General features: G+C 57.1%; 5 protein-coding genes across 5 annotated transcripts; 2 read left to right on the forward strand and 3 right to left on the reverse strand.

Annotated features, from left to right (window-relative positions):
• Nucleotides 1-1,758: 1,758 nt before the first annotated feature.
• Nucleotides 1,759-3,292, forward strand: EHS24_008825 (uncharacterized protein; the record flags this gene model as incomplete). The annotated part of the gene is made up of 4 exons (XM_028624127.1): nt 1,759-2,119; nt 2,170-2,246; nt 2,284-2,516; nt 2,569-3,292. The coding sequence occupies 4 exons, from the start codon at nt 1,759-1,761 to the stop codon at nt 3,290-3,292; spliced, it is 1,395 nt and encodes a 464-aa protein (XP_028475199.1).
• A 994-nt stretch (nt 3,293-4,286) lies between these two features.
• On the forward strand, nt 4,287-6,060 carry EHS24_008826 (uncharacterized protein; the record flags this gene model as incomplete). Its single annotated transcript, XM_028624128.1, has 6 exons — nt 4,287-4,340; nt 4,392-4,578; nt 4,621-4,848; nt 4,898-5,327; nt 5,378-5,613; nt 5,684-6,060. The coding sequence occupies 6 exons, from the start codon at nt 4,287-4,289 to the stop codon at nt 6,058-6,060; spliced, it is 1,512 nt and encodes a 503-aa protein (XP_028475200.1).
• Nucleotides 6,061-6,164: 104 nt separating this feature from the next.
• Nucleotides 6,165-7,796, reverse strand: EHS24_008827 (uncharacterized protein; the record flags this gene model as incomplete). The annotated part of the gene is made up of 8 exons (XM_028624129.1): nt 6,165-6,359; nt 6,409-6,625; nt 6,673-6,911; nt 6,957-7,026; nt 7,067-7,190; nt 7,249-7,319; nt 7,369-7,509; nt 7,561-7,796. 8 exons carry the CDS (start codon nt 7,794-7,796, stop codon nt 6,165-6,167), a joined length of 1,293 nt encoding a protein of 430 aa, XP_028475201.1.
• Nucleotides 7,797-10,232: 2,436 nt separating this feature from the next.
• EHS24_008828 (uncharacterized protein) lies at nt 10,233-11,566 on the reverse strand (the record flags this gene model as incomplete). Its single annotated transcript, XM_028624130.1, has 7 exons — nt 10,233-10,408; nt 10,447-10,621; nt 10,794-10,945; nt 10,992-11,100; nt 11,159-11,197; nt 11,244-11,300; nt 11,360-11,566. 7 exons carry the CDS (start codon nt 11,564-11,566, stop codon nt 10,233-10,235), a joined length of 915 nt encoding a protein of 304 aa, XP_028475202.1.
• A 312-nt stretch (nt 11,567-11,878) lies between these two features.
• EHS24_008829 (uncharacterized protein) lies at nt 11,879-16,470 on the reverse strand (the record flags this gene model as incomplete). The annotated part of the gene is made up of 7 exons (XM_028624131.1): nt 11,879-12,108; nt 12,162-12,466; nt 12,514-14,106; nt 14,150-14,211; nt 14,274-15,734; nt 15,782-16,032; nt 16,077-16,470. 7 exons carry the CDS (start codon nt 16,468-16,470, stop codon nt 11,879-11,881), a joined length of 4,296 nt encoding a protein of 1,431 aa, XP_028475203.1.
• Between the last annotated feature and the right edge of the window lie 670 nt (nt 16,471-17,140).

The raw sequence follows: 17,140 nt of genomic DNA on the forward strand, positions 1-17,140 counted from the left end.
AGGCTCCTCGGTGCAAGAATGAGCTGTCACGTTGGGGGTGTCGATGGGCTCCCACAACACATCGTCCTCGCGGATTCTAGAATGAAAGTGTGTTAAAAAGCTAAAGCCAGCTTTTCGGAGATCGGACATCGGGTGTCGGATCGGGCCAAGAGGTGCTGGGACACCCAACGTAAACGGGTACGGGTTGGTAAACAGCGACGCCTGGCAGCGGTGACGACGGTGCAACACGATCTGAACAACATTCGCTGCGTTTTCGAACCAGACCTAGTGGCTGGTGTTCACGTGCCGCACATATCTAATATCAGGTGCATGTGCAAGGGAAACCAGAGCGGTGGCGTGCTGACAGCGGCCACCTCTCCACCAGGCCAGTAACACCATTAGCCTTGGGCAGACCAGTTTCCGCCTCTCGCCGGCATCGGGCATGCCACCTCCGCGGGCCCTTGTGCCCTTGTGAGAGTCTCTTTACCTCGGCCAATCAACTGTGCTCTCCATGCCTCAACGCCTGGGCGGGACGCAGCACGGGGATGAGATGGCCGAATGTCGGCTGTCTTGTTCGGCGCCGAGCAATGTAAACACACGCCTTGAAGGCTACCACGGTCTCTCAGAGCGTGGATTCGGACTTCTAGGAATGACCCAGTGCCTCTGACGTACTAGACCCCATTCTGCACAGCTTGTTCGTCGTTCATGCAACCTTGCAACCCGGCAATGTTCGTTGCCAGGCGCCGATCCCTGATCCGTAAACCTCGGCAATTATTGTAAAAGCCCCGAAATTTAACAGACACACGGACACACACCAAGGATGACGTCCGCAGATCGCTGACATGGCCCTGCTGATGACACGTCTCTACGCCGCTGTCTGTGCCGTCATTCTAATACGGAGCTGAACGAGCAAACGTTGCGCCGAGCATGTGCGCCCAGTTTTCGGCGTTGGAAGACATTGCACAGCGAACCAGTCGCGATCCTGACAGTCCAGCTCTCCTGCGGTCAAGTGTGGTGCGCGCACTGCAAGTCATGCATCAGGCCTTGACGGCGGCCGGTCTTCTCAATTCCTGGCACTTGTTCCACAAGGGTTGCAAGAGTGTGGGCAAGTTATGCATCTTGGTTCTGTGGAACAGATGCACCACGACGGTGACGCTCGTCTTGAAGCTCTTTTCTTTTCGTTTTTGGTGCATGTGTGGCCATTGCCAGGAACACGAATGTGTGGCACACGGGAATGTCGGCATTGATCCCCCCCGTTGTCCAGCAATATCTCTCGTGCTCTAGCATGACCTGTTTGCGTGCACAAAATGGTCATAGTGGACGATGCATGTCCGTCCTTTCCGGTGCCTCATAGAAGTGGTCAAGTGATCAAGACCCATTAGCGCTGCGCAGATGTAGTGGACACTGCATGTCCGTCCTGTCCGGTGCCTCGTGGACTAGATCAAGTGGCCTAGTGCCCGAGAACCGGTATTTTGTTTATGGCGCCGGCGTCTAGGTTATGTACTTGAGTGCTGCGCGCCGGCCAAGTGGAATTCTCAACCCCGTCTTCTTTCCCCACGGAGCACCAAGGGGTGATCAAGCAGACGTCATTATTCAGCCATGAACTACTTCTCGTGATCGTATGGTGTACTCCTTCACAAGTGGGCAACGGGACTCTCGGAGGCGTGACACCCGTGATCATTCGTGGCAAGCGCTATAAACAGTGAGAGTGGCAGGCCAACTCTCATCAACTCACAAATCGATCTTGCCTCACCTCCGCTCTCAAGTCTATCTCCCGCCATGCTTCTCTCGACTGCCTTTGTCGCCACGGCACTGTCGTATCTCGCCTCTGCTGCTCCCGTTCGGCGCTCACTGTGGACCACCCAGACCTGCACGGGCGACTCGTCAGGAGACATTGCCATGGGTGCCGACATTCCTACGGTCATGTACTCGTACCTCACCTCTTCTATTAAGTCTGAGCAGTATTTCACTGGGTCAGGCAACGACTCTTCCATCAACTATAAGTCGCTGTGCACTAGCCAGAACGACACTTCAGTCATCGTGGTCTCTGAGGGCGCCTCGCTCACTCTTAACAATGTCAACCTCCTCAAGTATGGCTACACCTCGGACCTCAACCAAGCGTCGTTCTATGGAGTCAATGGTATGTACATATATTGATGGACCTGCTCGTCTACGCAACTGACTTTGCAGCCATCCTCAATGTTGCCAACGACAGCAGTCTCACGGCCCACCATGTCAACATGACTGCCCACAACGGCGCTGCCGGTGTAAGTGGCTTACAGTTGACAGTCCTGACCCTTTCAGATCTACTCGTACGGCACTGGTACCGTCGTCACAGCCTCCCACTCGTCATTCTATGCCACAGGTCCAGTGTCGCACGGCCTTTACGCTTCCGGCAACGGCACCATCAATGCAACCAACTTCTATTGTGAGACTTATGGCTACCGCTCCTCTTGCTACTCTGGCGACGGTCCTGCCGGATACCTCACTGTCAAGGACTCTGAGGCCTTTACCTATGGTCATGGGTCGGCTGTCATGTGCGTATTTTACCCTTGGGCCAATGAACGTTGCCACACTGACCGCCCTCAGGTACACTTTGGGCCAGTCGTACCTGGAAAACGTCCACGGCTACGCTGACCTTTCTCCCTGGACCTTTATGGATGGCAACCAAGAGATCATCGCCACTGGGTCTGACCTCGAAGGAGGCTACCTTGCCGGCGTTGTTCTCTTCTCGTCGGGTGACTACGCAAACTGCAAAATGAACGCTACCAACTCTATCCTCCGTGTTCACGGTTCCAACGCCGCCGCCATTGCTGTGGGAGGCACAGGGGCCACGATTGGCCTCGAGTCTGTCATCATTCAATCTGAGAGTGGCTTGCTCCTCGCGTCCAACACCAGCACTATTCCCCAGTCTTTCCTTGAGTGGTCGTCGCCCGAGGACGCTGGCAAAGACATTGACCCTGCTGGTGCTTTGGTTACCATTACCAAGTCCATCATCAACGGCGACATTGTGGCCATCAACGGCAGCACCATTGACTGGAACCTCCAGGAGCACTCAGCTTGGACTGGTGCTGCTGTATTGGACAACATTGTCGCCACTGGTGCCATTGGTGTCTACCTCGATGCCACCTCGTCCTGGACCCTCACCGCCGATGCCACTCTTCAGAATTTCACCGTCGCCAACAACGAGCTGATCAACATCGAGTCCAACGGCTTCAGTATCTACTACAACTCGTCGGCGGCGGCCAACTCGTGGCTGAACGGCGCCACCAAGGCTCTCAGCGGTGGTGGATCGCTTGCCCCGATGTCGTGATCGTTCCTTCGGAAGGGGGGGGGGGGTTCAGTAATTGGAATACTTGGGGCGAACCCGCCACAGCTTCTTTTCAGAAATATCATACTTTTGAACGGTCGTAACTAGTCACTTTTTTTTTTGAAGGACAGAATGCCACAGTTGCAGTTACACTTGGGGACCCACTGACCTGCGAGGTATGCTAGATGTGTGCACTCCTGGCAGGGCCTCGAAGGCTTGGCGCGATGCTTTCGAAAGCAAGATCCTCTACCGCGCGGGTCGCCGTCGACCTTACTTCAGGTAGCCACCTCGGCTGGCGCATTTTTCACGCCGACCGGAAACATAAGGTGGGGTCTGTCTTCCTCCTATCACCACCTGGTAGTAAACCAGGAACCCGCTCACGATATCCATGATGCTAGGTTGGCACGTGCAGCATTGATTGTTTTTATTGGCTTCATAGCCTCCGAGCTTCCTGCGTGCAGGGATAGGCTCGCTAGGTCTTTGGCACGCCACCACTATGTCCCTGCTCGCCATTCTCCCTGATTTTGGGGCCATTGTCCTTTGCCTCACGGCCATCTCAGGCGCCACAGTTCGCAGGTTAATGCGGTCAGGCTTCAGATGCGCCTCAAGGGATGGTTGCCGAGCGGGGCGAGAGCGGTCTGTGGTGGTGTCCAAGTTTAGCACCTCCTGTACCTGTGTGCTGCACCACCACCGCCGATGCTGCATAGCGCCACAAGTCCTTCTTGTTGAGAGGCCACAAACGCTACATTCACTTCGGCCTTTGTAGACAACTCGGGATGTGTATTAAGACAAAAGTTCTGTAGCCTGCCCTCAACTGGAAGCGTTGAGGCATGTGGCGCATCATAACCTCTCCAAGCCATGCACTGCCGCCATTTAGGCAGCCGGGAGGAGGGAGGACGATGGCGCTTGTGCTGAGACCAGCCCAAACAGCCAAAGTAGAGGGTTACCTAACCCCCTAACCCTACCTAGCAATCACAACAGCCTTCCTTTACCAGAGATGCCGGCGTTTCCTCAGCCATTCACCTCAACCGTGTCCCACTGGCAAGCTACCGTTCGTGCAAGTCGTTTGTTCTCTTGTTGTCTCCTAACTCTCTCTCTCAAGAACCGGGGTCCCACGTCTCTATGGAACCATGGCCGCGACGACCCCCTCCCAGAGACTGCCGACTACGTTATTATCGGGGCTGGAATCACAGGCGCCTCACTTGCCTATCAGCTTACCCGCCCCGGCGCGGCCGGCGAGGGCAAGACGGTCGTGGTGCTCGAGGCCAAGGACGTTGCCTCCTGCGCATGTGGGTGTCGAGGCAGCAAGGTATGCCATCGCTGACATTTAGCAGGACGCAATGGCGGTCACATTGCGCCTCGTTCGTGGGACCTGATGGGCTCACTGACTGCCCCGCTGTGGGAGGGCCCAGGTGGGAACGAGGTGAGAGGCTCCGGTCTCACCCCAGAGGAGGCACTCGACGTCTACTTCTTCGAGCTGGACAACCTCGACTTGGTGGAAGACATTGTTAAGACGGAGAAGCTCGACGTCGACTTTTGGAAAGGAAGCCGCCTAGAAGGTGGGTGACACTGGGACCCGCAGAGGTGCTCACCCCGCCCATTCGCCAGTCTTTTCCACCACTGCCGGCGCTGACAAGACACGCGAGAACCTCGTGGCGTTCAAGAAGGCCCACGCCGCGAGTGCCAAGCATCGATCGCGTCCAGCTCAGTGGGAGCATGTCGATGATGCCACCGAGGCGAAGAATGTGTCTCGTGTTACCGACGCAATAGCCCTGAACAAGGGACCGGGTGGCAGCTGGCATCCACACCGCGGCACGATGGCGTTGCTCCGGCTGGCCCTCGAATCTCCGTGTTCGGACTTTCGCCTGCTGTCTTGGACACCGGTAATGAGCCTCGAGCAAGTCGACGGCAGCGGCTGGAGTGTCGACTGCGGGACGCGTGGGCAGATCAAAGCCCCCAGGGTGGTCCTCTGCACGAATGCCTACACCCGCCACCTGTTCCAAGACGATCTCGCAGCAGGACAGGGTGTGCCAGCTCAGTAAGGGGCCGCGTCGAGGTCCATCGTGGCGGCGCTAACATTATGGACAGCCTTGTCCCCTATCGTGGTCACGCAGGACTAGTTGTGCCTCCCACCACGTTTGCGGGCCGCAACAGTCTGGGCACCACGTATGGCTTTGAGAATGGCGCCTACCTGATAAGTACTGTGCACTCGGGCCTCGTGCTCGGGCCGTACTGGCAGGCCGTCCTTGACACTGGGCTGGGCACCATGAGCGATATCTTCTTTCTTGAGGACGACTCGGTCGTTGTTCCAAAGTTCCGCGAGTGTATGTGCAGTTGCCTTGTTTCCTTGTTGGCCGTGGACGGGTGGACTGACCTGACCACCACCACCCCCAGGGATTGAAACGTTTTGCAAGGACCGATACAGAGGATGGGGCCCTGAGAATCGATCCGAGGGCCCGGTGCACGCTTGGACCGGCATTATGGGTGTCTCTGTCGACCTGCTGCCGCTGGTGGGTCCTGTCCCAGGCAAGCCTGGACTCTTGGCAGCCGTGGGGTACAGTGGGCATGGCATGGCCATGGTTGTCAACATCACGCGTTGCCTCGCCGCCATGCTCAGGAACGAGGCCGACGACCGGTCTGCTGCTGTTGTCTGGGACCCTCGACTCCCACGCAGCTTTGAAATCACAGAGAAGCGCCTGAAACGCGCGCCACATTTGGCGAAAGCGTTCAGCGATCCAGTCGGGCCAGTCCAGACAACGTCCCGGTCATGACGATATTATCCATAGAAATGCACGAGAAAAGAAATGAACGGGAAACAGAAACTATACGACCCCGAAATCTACACAACAAGAATGATGGTCACCCGCGCGCGCGTTTAGAACGCGCCGCTGTACGGCTTATCGCCGTACGCAACCGGCTGAGTGAGGCCGACCTCGCTGATGTTGACCGTGGCGTCCTCGTCATCGGAGCGCTCAAACGATGCCTCCTCGTCGATTTGCTTGACCCCATACTCGTCCCTGATCTTGGGCTTGAGAACATTGTTGACGTGGTGTGGCTGGAAGTGGTGCATCTGGAATGCGTCAGCGACAAGCACAGTGACAAATTGACCGTCCACTCACCTCGACATAGGTGTCAGTCTGCACGTGGATTCCCGAGGGACCGCCGTCCTGTGTGCGGCTTCCCGTTTGCTTCTTGAGAGTGTACGCCATGGCACCACCACCGCCACCACCGCCGCGGCTGTTGGTGTGAGTCGGGTGGTTGATGTCGCGACGAATAAGTGTGCGCGAGTTAAGAACGTAGAGCATACCAATCGAGTAGAACTGGGGCTCGAGGATACTGTTCATGTGAGTGGGGGGCACGTGCTGCCGATCGTGAGGACTCACCCGAAAAAGATCAGGAAGAAGTTGACACCAATGGCGGCATACGTGATGAGGAAGGCAAGAGACAGCAAGGTTGGGGGGAGCTGAGACTCGCAAGAGATGCGGATAAGACGCAAAACCAAGTTGTCGGTCTGTTGGAAGTCGGAGCGGTTCTTGAACAATGTCCACAGGACAATTGCGGTGACGACAATGTCCGACGCCAGCATGCCGGCAATCCAGCACCACATAAAGTTCATGTAGATCTACGCGGTCAGCTTATGAAGCCGATCAACATTAATTTTACTCACGGGACCTTGGATCTCGTTGGTGATGTTGCTGAAAAGCAAGATACCAGTGCCTCCGACGCAAGCGACCATGCTGGCACATTAGCTCGTTGGATCCAAAGGTGCAAACTCACAGAGGAACAATGACCAGTCCGATAACAATCTTCTTCTTGCCCATCATCTTGTAGGCACGCTCAGCGTAGAAGATTTGGACGATGCAGACGATGATCGAGTTGAGGAATGGGAAGCTTGCGTACCCTTGAGTGGCATCAGCGTTCGTGCTCTGGGGCCAGCACACTTTTGACATTTGACTTACAGCGATGTTCCGTGAAGGGTACGTACTTGCCGTAGTTGAAGCCGAACAGGTAGCAAATCCACACTACGGCACTAGCGTTGTCAGTGGTTGAAAGTTGACAGTGTGCAGGGCAACACTCACACAAGCCACACTGCAGTTGAGAAAACGACCAGACCGATGACAGCAGACTTGATGATCGGACGCTCATTGTGCCGCGAGTTGTTCCACCACCAGTATGCTTGGCCCCATAGAACACCTAGGAGGAGGCCGTCTATCAACACGCTAGTCTGGGTCAGCTAGGTCCGACCGCACAGGTGCTGGCGTTGTACTCACCCCATCATCAACGGAATGAATGCCTGTCCTGGTCCTCCCGTTTTGTGCTGTTGCACTCCGATGGGGTGGACAAAGTAGATCCAGGAGACAAACTCCTCAAAACTCCACCATGGGGTTGAGATCGGGTACGAGTAATTGGTACCCGGGACTGTGGTCCAGTTCATCGTGGCCAGCTCTGGGTACATGACCATGACCTCGGCGACCATGGCCTGCAGCTGTTCGGCGGTGAAAGACATGGTGACGAGCGGGGGCCGGGGGGTGGTGGTTCGAAGAGGAGTGAGGGCAAGGTCGCTGTGGATGTTACGGCTCTGGCGAAATGGTAATGGGTAAAACGAGTGTGTGAGAAGGATGTATGTGGTGCAGAAAACGGGGAAACGGGGGTGGGGGTGGTGGTCGTTGTCGTCGTCGTCGGATGAGGGGGACAGGGCTGGTAGGGTCGGTGCACAGGCAACATATATGTTCACGGCCGTTGTCGTGATGAAAAACCAGCCGGCGCGTGCGTGCGCGACCGGGAGCGTGGTGGCCGAGATGGTCGAGGTCGCCGTGTGCAAGGCAGCCCGCGAGAGACACTGGCCAGCTGGCGGGCACGCATACGGGCATAACCGCTCTCGCTGTCTCTCTCCTGTATGTGGCTGCAGCCCACCCACAGGTGCTCTCCTTCACACCCTTTTCCCTCACATGGCCCTCGCCCAGTGCGGCCAGTGGCGCCGGGTTGGCACAGGCGCACAGGGTGGAAAAAAGTCTGCACTGGCAGAACAAGCAGTCCACATACCCCCCCGATCGCCGAACAACGGCGGAGGCTGTTCTCTCGGTACGGCCCGGGCCGTTGGGGGTGGTGGCGCCGCAGGCAGCTCGGCGTTGGGCCGCGGGCCCCATGTCTTGCTGCCCGGGCGTTCGGATGGAAGCTGTCCGTAGTCGCTTGCAGAGTGGTCCCTCCATTCCACTGTACACGACGGGGCTTTCGAGAGTGCCAACATGCCCTGGTGCTAAAGCGTTCATCGTGTCAGGTGCGGTATAAACCTGCAGCAGGAAAGCAGGAAAGCCTCAAAGCCAGCGGTGCAAAGGCGGGCCATGGATAGCAGCCAGACAAGTTCATGCACCAAAACTGTCGCTGAAAACCGGACCCCGGGCTCTTATCCAGGGAATCACAGGGTCATCACACTTTTTGGGTGACCGACATGACCATTTCGTCAGCGCGTCAGCAGCCAAGAAGAGATTTTTCGGTGGTGCTCCGAACACCTTTTGCACTCTTGGACCTCGGGGGTGGGCCGTGAGTGATACAAGAGAGAGACAGAGAAAGACAGAGAGAGTCACACCAGCGCCCACTCAAACACGACGCCGCGCAGCTGCGGTTTGTGAAAAAACGACGCACACAAAAGCCCCCAGCCACATTCCTGTTGCCGCATGAAACAGGCGCAACAGCCATCCCGTAGGCCCGTAGCTCGTCGCTCGCTGGCCGCCGCCGCGTCTCCATCCTCCTTGGTCGTCCCCAAAAGTCCTGGAACCGGCCTCAGTTTTATCTCGCGGATACAGAACCATCGTTCCAGGCTTCACGTGGTGCTAGCAGAGTGATGCCGCGGCGGCATCAGAGGCCAGAGACCCCTGTACGCAATTTGCATGGTTTTGTTGGAACCGTTTAGCAACGCATAGGGTCAACACCCCAGCTCTTTGCCACCGCGAATAGGCTGACGTCCACAACGTGCGCCACCACCCAGGACATGGTGAAGCGCCTCACTCAACGGGGGGTTTGTGGGGCGGCGTGGGCCGACGAGGTCGGTCAACTCGGGCGGTCTGGCCAGTCTTGCAGCGTCGCAGTCGTGCAATGGCCTCTCGCAGTGGCGGCCGACAGAGGGAGTGCATGCCGCAGATAGAATTGTCCAGGGAGTGGGGGCCAGGGAGAGCAAAACCGATCTCGGAATAGTTGGTCCCGAAGTGTGGATTCCCAATGGAGCCAGTCCACCGCACCTCCGTTGGCGTTGAACAGAAACGCTAGCATTGACAGCGAGGCACAGGCGCACAGAATTGTCACAGATAGCTTTAGTTGATGGGGTTTCAGAACTGTGGCGAGCAGCTTGGCTCATATCGGTGTGCAAAGTGCATCACACTAGCAGTCGGTGTATAGGCGTCGGCTAATGGCTCAGGTATGACATGGGGCGATGGCTCAGGTATGACACGGAGAGCCTTGCTTCCCGCTGGCGGCTTATCTCATGGACCAAGAGGTTCTGTGCTGTCACGGCCACCAGTTCCGCTGGCCGCTGGTGAGATGCAGTTCCAGAGGATCCGTTTCATGGCCACAATCGCACTGACCGACATGAGTCCCCCCCCCCCACCGATCCACCGGGGACCCACCGACGTGCTTGGCATACCAAGCCAACGACAGAGGTGCGCAGCAGAACACGGATAATGGCACCACGCCAGTTACCGGTTTCGGTGTGGAACCGCCAGGCCTGCGCAACGCCTTCGGTCGCGAATTCGCAAACGAGGGAGACGTGCCAGACGCGACAAACGGCTGCGTGCCAGGCGCCTTAGTGGCGCGCCGTCATTCCCCGTGTTCTGTTGAGCAGTCCATTCCTAGGAGTCAACACCACATATCGATAATGTTCTTATTGTTAGTCCATTCCGCGGCTGTATTGCGGGTTCTTCGACAGGCCATGAAGTACAGGTGGCATTGCCTAGTAGGTATCCTTCACAGTGAAGGGCTCCATGGGGACATGCTCGCCCGCTTGGTCCTCGCGGGGGAAGAAAGAGGCGATGGGGACAATGGAGAACAGCGCCAGGGCAAGGATGACCGGAAGATACTCGAGGCAAGTAAAGAGGATCTGGGATTGGTTGGCTGAACCAAAGTAGCCTACAATCGTTAGTCAATGGTCAATGTTTACAACTCACCTTCAATCTCGACAGCGAGACGGTACACAGTACGCAGCAAGACAAGGAGGGCAGTGAGCAAGTTGAGACACAGCAGCCGACGGATGTTGCGGTGCTGGTCAGCAGGGAGTGCGAGTTTCTTTGTGCGGAAGATGGCGACCACAAGCAGGAAAAGGAAGCCAGTAAACGAGGCGGTCTGGTTCACAATCAGCAAGGCGCAAAGGCGCAAAGATGCGCAGTTGAGCCTCAAACAGGTTGTGGCAGTGTGAACAAGCCAGTGGCAAGAGTGTGTGGGGAGAATGCGCTCGTTCCCACGCGCACACGCTTCGCCCTGTTCGTCTCTCACTCTGCTGCACCTCTTCACTCACCTGCACGGCAAGACCAGCTCGAAGAATGTTGTTGGCAGTCTCGGTGGTCACGGGGGTCGACTCGCCGCGGGCCTGCTTTGAATAGACAATGCCGACAAGCGCGGCGCCGCACACCTGGACAGCAATGGTCGCAACGTCCATGAGAACGAAAACTGGTCATCAGCATGACGTCCAATTGTCACTGGTGGGCAGTCTCACACCACAGGATCCAGTTGGGGCGCATTGCCAGCAACGAGCGGCCGTTGGGGAAACGTTTCGAAGCATAGGTGAGAACCAGGTAGATGGCGGCCGCGATGGGAATGGGAGCCTGGGAGGGATGGTCAGAAGACGAGAACAAACAACTGTACGGTTTGACGTGTACGCACGACAACAATCAGGAAGTATTGCACGATGAAGACATTGATCTGTGCTGTCAGAACCAGCCACCGGGGTAAATGCACTGCAACTCACCAAGAACTGGTTCGCATGTCCTCTAATCCTCGCAGCATATCCTCCGACTTCCATCAACTGTTGCAGCGCGTCAGCACTCGCCAAGCAGAGCACCGTCCGATCCGAAGGACACTAACTGATCCCAAGGCAAGCAACCCGTGGAACCATCTTGTGCGCTTGTACTTGAAGAGGAAGAAGAGCTGGACACAGAGGACGATGCCAAACGTGACGGCACCGGCGATTGCGCCGCCAAACCACGGCCGGTAGAGGTAGATGGAGATGCGGGTCTCGCCGTGACCGGGTGTGGGGTTGATGTCACCCTTGTACCCGGGGATACTGGACATTACGGGTGTGGGAGAGGGAGAGAGTGGAGCATGAGCTGTGCAGTTGTCTGCTGGGAGACATGCATCATAAGATTCTTGGGGCAAAAACACAGTGACACGGGGGGTGTCATACCCACCCCACGCGCTCTGCGGCGGCGGGCGCTTGGCGCGCTCCACTCCAAAGGCTTGGCTCGGCCGGGGAAAAGTCGGGCCGAGTTTACTTCCGTTTGTTTGGTTCCGATCAAAAAAGGTAGTCGCATCTATTTGGGGTTTTTCGTAGTTGGTTTCTATGTTTCTATAGGGAAGAAAGGGGAAAGGGGAGGGGATGGGAGGTTACTTGTAAAGAGGGCGGATGCGGAGGAGGTACGTCATGCCAAACGCCACGGCGACGTTGGACACGACGAACAGGATAGAAAGACCCCAGTCACGCCAGCGCTGCGAGTAGTGGTAACCGGTGCCGTCCATGTAGTTTACACCGGTGGTGTACGGGCAGTATCCACAGTTCGAGGTGTCATCGGGGTTGGCCAAGTATCCCACGGCACTGGTCATGAACGAGGCAGCGTCTGGAGATCAGGTCAGTAAAAGAACCGGAACGAAATGCTAAATCGCCACTCACAAGTCGCGCAGGTCTGTCCGCTGGGAACGTCAAAGCGAACGAGCTCAGACTCCAGGCATGTGACCTTGAGAGTGGAGACGTTGGACAAAAGGGCCGAGAAGAAGTAGCGAACCGGGCTGAGCCAGCTGAAGAAGTAGTGGAAGGGGCTGGGCAAGAGGTAGTAGCTGAAAAAGGCGTTCGAAAGACCCATGTACACGTTCCAGAAGAAACTGAGAATGTACGCGATGCTGAAGGGGGTGGGGCAAACTGCACCCAGGAGGACACCGCATGTGGAAGCGAAGCAGCCCCAGACAATCCAGGTCAAACTGAAAGGTCAGCCATAGTCACTGTGTGAGGACTTTGAACCACTTACAAGGTGAGACCGCCGACCTCGGCAGAAGTGTCAAGACCAATGGTCCAGAAGTAGCACAGGAATGACACAATACCAGAAGTCACAGTGGCAGGCAACTCAACAATCAGGATGGATGTGACGAGTGCCTTCCAGCTGTAGATACCGTTGCGCTCTCGGGCGACGAACAGGTCAAACTGAATCTGGTAGAAGAGGGCGATATCGATCATGAGAGGAGGAGCGGCCTGGAGAATGACGATTTGCGAAAGCGAAAGGGCCTGAATGCCGACCGCAGTTGGTTTAAGCTTGTAGAAGTAGAAGCCGACAAACAGGCCGAAGAAAATGGCAGATGCGTAACGGCTGACGAGGTACGATCCGTTGCGCCACTGCCACTTGAAGTGACGCCTGAGGAGCTCGCGGCACTGCTCGACGTACGAAGCGGCAAAGACACTGGCGTTGTCCGATCCGACATCGGCAGCGGCACCCGAGTTGGCGACGGCATCAATGTCGATGAGCATCTGCTTGGCCTCTGGAGACTCGCGCCACAGACCCGCCCAGTCAATCTTGGAGCCGCCGACGGGGGCGACGGTGGCGAGAATGTGTTCGGCTGGGTTGGCCTTGGGAGGGCAAGGGGCACCGAGGCGTTCAAAGTAGTCGCAAACCGTCTTGGCGTGGGCTCCAGTCTCACCGGCATAGACAGTGTTGCCGCCGGGGGCAAGCAGCACGACAGAGTCGAACATTCCAAAGAGATCGCCAGAGGGCTGGTGAATGGTGCAAAGAACGGAAAGACCGGCGGCCTTGGCAATCTTGCCGAGGAACGTAACAATCTCAAATGCGGCTTGCGAGTCGAGACCCGATGTAGGCTCGTCGAGGAACAGAAGCGACTCGGGGCGGGCCGCGAGCTCGACACCGATGGTTACACGCTTGCGTTCTTCGATACCGAGGCCACCAATGTCGGGGTTGCCAATGAGGGCGTCCTGAATTTCACCGAGCTCGAGGAGTTCAATCACCTCGTCGACGTAGGCCAGCTTCTCCTCACGGGAAAAGCTGGCATCCTGGCGAAGAAGAGCGGAAAATTCGAGGCACTCGCGGACAGTGGCGTAGCCGTCGTGCAGGTCGGCCTGCATACAGAAACCAGCACGACGACCAAATGAAGAATCCAGAGGCGCGCCACCGATGGAGAAAGAACCCTCAACAACACCACTGGTCTTGCGCTGGGAGATGACATCGAGGAGCGTAGTCTTGCCGGCACCAGACGCCCCCATAAGGGCGGTGAGCTGGCCGGGAACGACCTTGCCGCTGACCTTGTTGAGGAGCTTCTTGTCGCCGCTGGGGACCTTGACAGTGTAAGAGACGTCCTTGAACGTGAAAACCGATCCGGCAGGAGCACCCTGCGCTACACGCGTGCTGTGCCTGGTGAGGTTGGTGCGGACCAGGTCGGACTCGGCGGCCACATGCGAACGGTACTGGGACAGCTCGAGCGAAGTGTCCTTTTCAGTCTTCTCAGCGACGGTGCGCTTGGTGCCACGCTTGAAAATCTTGCTCGCAGACGATCCGGCGTCCGTCACAAGAAGCGAGCTTCCCCAAATGACCAAGATCGAGTAGATAGCGTACATGCTGGATGTCAGCGGAATGGCCGGTGCACTGCCCTTGAACTCACGCCCAAATAATACCGACGTTACGCCAGATGTGGCTGGGGGAGAACTTGTACTTTGCGAGGATCTGGTTGTTGTTAGTTTACCCAAAAATAAATAAATAATAAATAAAAATAAAAAGGTACTCACGTAGTTGACGCCGGAAACTGAAGCAGATCCAAGTTCGGCACCAGTGATGGAGCACGTCTGGAACATGGCGTCCGTGTATGAGGAGCCGTAGGGGACCATGTCACTGTCGCCGCACACCAGGGTGCGTACACGGAACTCGTTGGAAAGAAGGGCCTCGAGAGCGTAGGTAGTGGGAGACGCACGGCCGAGCCATGAAATCCAGCGCAGCTGGTATGGCAGGGGCAACAAGTAGCCACAGGTGGTTAAAACGACGGCCAGGGCCAAACCACCGTAACGGACTGCGACGGAAAGGTTGGGAGACCAAGAACCGATGGCGCGGTACATGTTACTGATGGCCATGTAGAGGGTGAAGGTGACGAACCAGAAGGTAAAGAAGTAGCGGGCGCCGGCATTGAGGCCGACCAGGAAGTAGTAAATGGCCGAGAAGAGGAGGGTCTGGAAGGCGTAAAGCGGCACGTCGATGAGCATTTGGGCAATAATGACAGCGCCAGGGTGGTAGAATCCGAGTTTACGGTGCTTGATCTGGAGAGGGCGGGACTGGACGGTGGCGGCGACCTCGCCGAAACCGAAGATGACAAAGTAGAGAATGGTGAAGAAGATGGCACCGGCGACAGTGAAGGCACCGCTGGCATTGTTGGGCGAGTTGTAAGCCATGGCACCGATACACGTGGCGTTGAGGATGTTGGAAAGGACACGGACGAGGAACGTCGTCTTATCGGCCATGGTGAGGCGGGTCTGGCGGACGCAGAGTGAAGCGACCTGCTGGAAAAAGTTGCGCTTGTAGGCACCGTTACCGGCGAGGGGCGCGCGGCTCTCCTTGACGGCGACGCGGAACTGCTCAGTGTCCTGAGACGCCGCCGACTCGGTCTTGTACTCTGCAATCTCAGCCTGGAGCTTGGCAAACTCTGGGCTGGCGCGGAAGTAGGCGGCCATCTCGTCGGGGGTCTGGGGCACACCTGAACGAGTAGCCTTGCGTTCGCTGGGGCTGGTGCACGCAGTCAAAAAGTCGGCAGTGGTTTGGCGGGGCTTCTTGTGCCATCCCTGGTTGATAAAGAAGTTCTCGGCGTCTGTCGTGAGACCAGAGAATACGAGGCGGCCTTCGTAGATGACCACGACACGGTCAAAGCACTCGTCGTACATGTCTTGAGAAGTCTGGTAGATCGAAACAATGTTGGTGATGCCTGTTTCCTGACCGAGGCGCTTGGCAAGGCGGAGGAAGTGGAGTGCAACTGCCGAGTCGAGGCCACGTACACAGTTGTCCCATGAGATGAGTGCCGCATTGGTGGTGAGCATCTCCAGGAGGGAAACACGTTTGCGCTCGCCACCGGAAACACCACGGACGTAGCTGTCACCAACGAGGGTGTCCTTTGTATGGTTCATGCCAAGGGCAGTGAGGAGCTTGTCGATGCGGTCGCTGTTGTAGGTGCCGCCGGTCTTCTGGCCGGGTGCCTTCTTAAGAGACTATGCGTGTTAACAACGAGGGGCCCGGACGTAATGCATGTACTCACAAGGTCAGTGTCGAGGGTCTGCCCAACAGTGAGAATAGGGATGTGAATTTCCTCCTCGTTGTTGAACACGAGGTCACCGGCAAACGATTTGGCGTCCTTGCCTTGAATGTTGCCCCACTGGATGTGGCCGTCGATGCCCGAAAACGCGGTCGTGTCGTTGGCGATGGCACGGAGAAGAGTCGAACAGCCCGAGCCGGGGCGACCGAGGACGAGCATGCTCTCTCCAGGACGGCACAGTCCGTAAAAGTCACCTGAAAGGGTTAACTGTTTGCATGACTTTTGTGTATGCACTCACTGATAATAGGACGCTTGGCCCCAGACTTGATGCCCGCAAAGCGCTTCAGGAGCGAGACAATGTCCCACATCCTAAGGGCGGCGATCTCAAAGCTCTCGACGCCGCGCTGGGTGGCGCCGCTACCGTGAACCGTCAAGCCTTCAAAGGCCACACCGACACGGTGGAAGCCAGTCTCTGGGACGGGGAAGCCCTCCGATGTGGCACCCTTCTCGGCATCGATCGGCGTCGCAGCGGGCGTGGAGGAAGCGAGGGTGAAATCCGAAACCTCCTTCTTGTGAGGGGCATCCTGTTCAAAGGGAACAGGCGTGTTGATGCGAGTTTCATTGTCGTAATCAGACCCAGTGGCTGCAGACCCGGGCGCGGGGTAGTCCCTGCCCTCGTTCGGAGGGTTCATGGTGGAGGAGGCAGGTGTGTGTGTGGCGCTGTCCGCAATGGGAACGATGAGTTGACGCCTGGGGTTTTCGAAAGGAGTGTGATGAGGGGGTAGATATGGGACACAGAGGGGGACTGTAGAGCGTCGTGGGTGCAAGTGGGGATGAAGAAACTTACTCTGCTGGCTGCCAGCATAGATATACACGGAGCAGCAAATGACGAGGTTGATGCGGCGTCCGCCTCGGTGCGGAGGCCGCAACCTGCGGTGTCCGCACCCCTTGTATAACTGGCTGTGGTCCTCCGCATGTGTGATCGGCCCCTTGCGGCAGCCGCAATCTTACGGTCTGGCCAGGGCGAGCAGGCAGGCGGGCGCCAGTATGGCCGTGAATGTCACCAATGAGACATGTGTCGCCCAAAGATGACCAAGCCCGAGGCCAGAGGGCGAGAGGGTGCTGCGGTTTTTAGAATAGTGGCCTGAGCCAATTTGGGGGACTTAACGGCACCCATCGAGTCTAGATGAGAGAGATAAAGAGTCACCGCTGGCGTTCCCATGCGTTACCGATAGCGCTGTGGCACCATGTAGGCTTGTCGGCCAACGTGCAGCATAACAATGGATACATGTTCCGAGCTCCGACCCGATGTTCTAAGTGCTATCATACATATACATGTCGGCGACGCTGGGGTTGCAGCCT

The sequence above is a fragment of the Apiotrichum porosum genome (assembly GCF_003942205.1).
Source record: "Apiotrichum porosum strain DSM 27194 chromosome Unknown scaffold_8, whole genome shotgun sequence".
Lineage (NCBI taxonomy): Eukaryota > Fungi > Basidiomycota > Tremellomycetes > Trichosporonales > Trichosporonaceae > Apiotrichum > Apiotrichum porosum.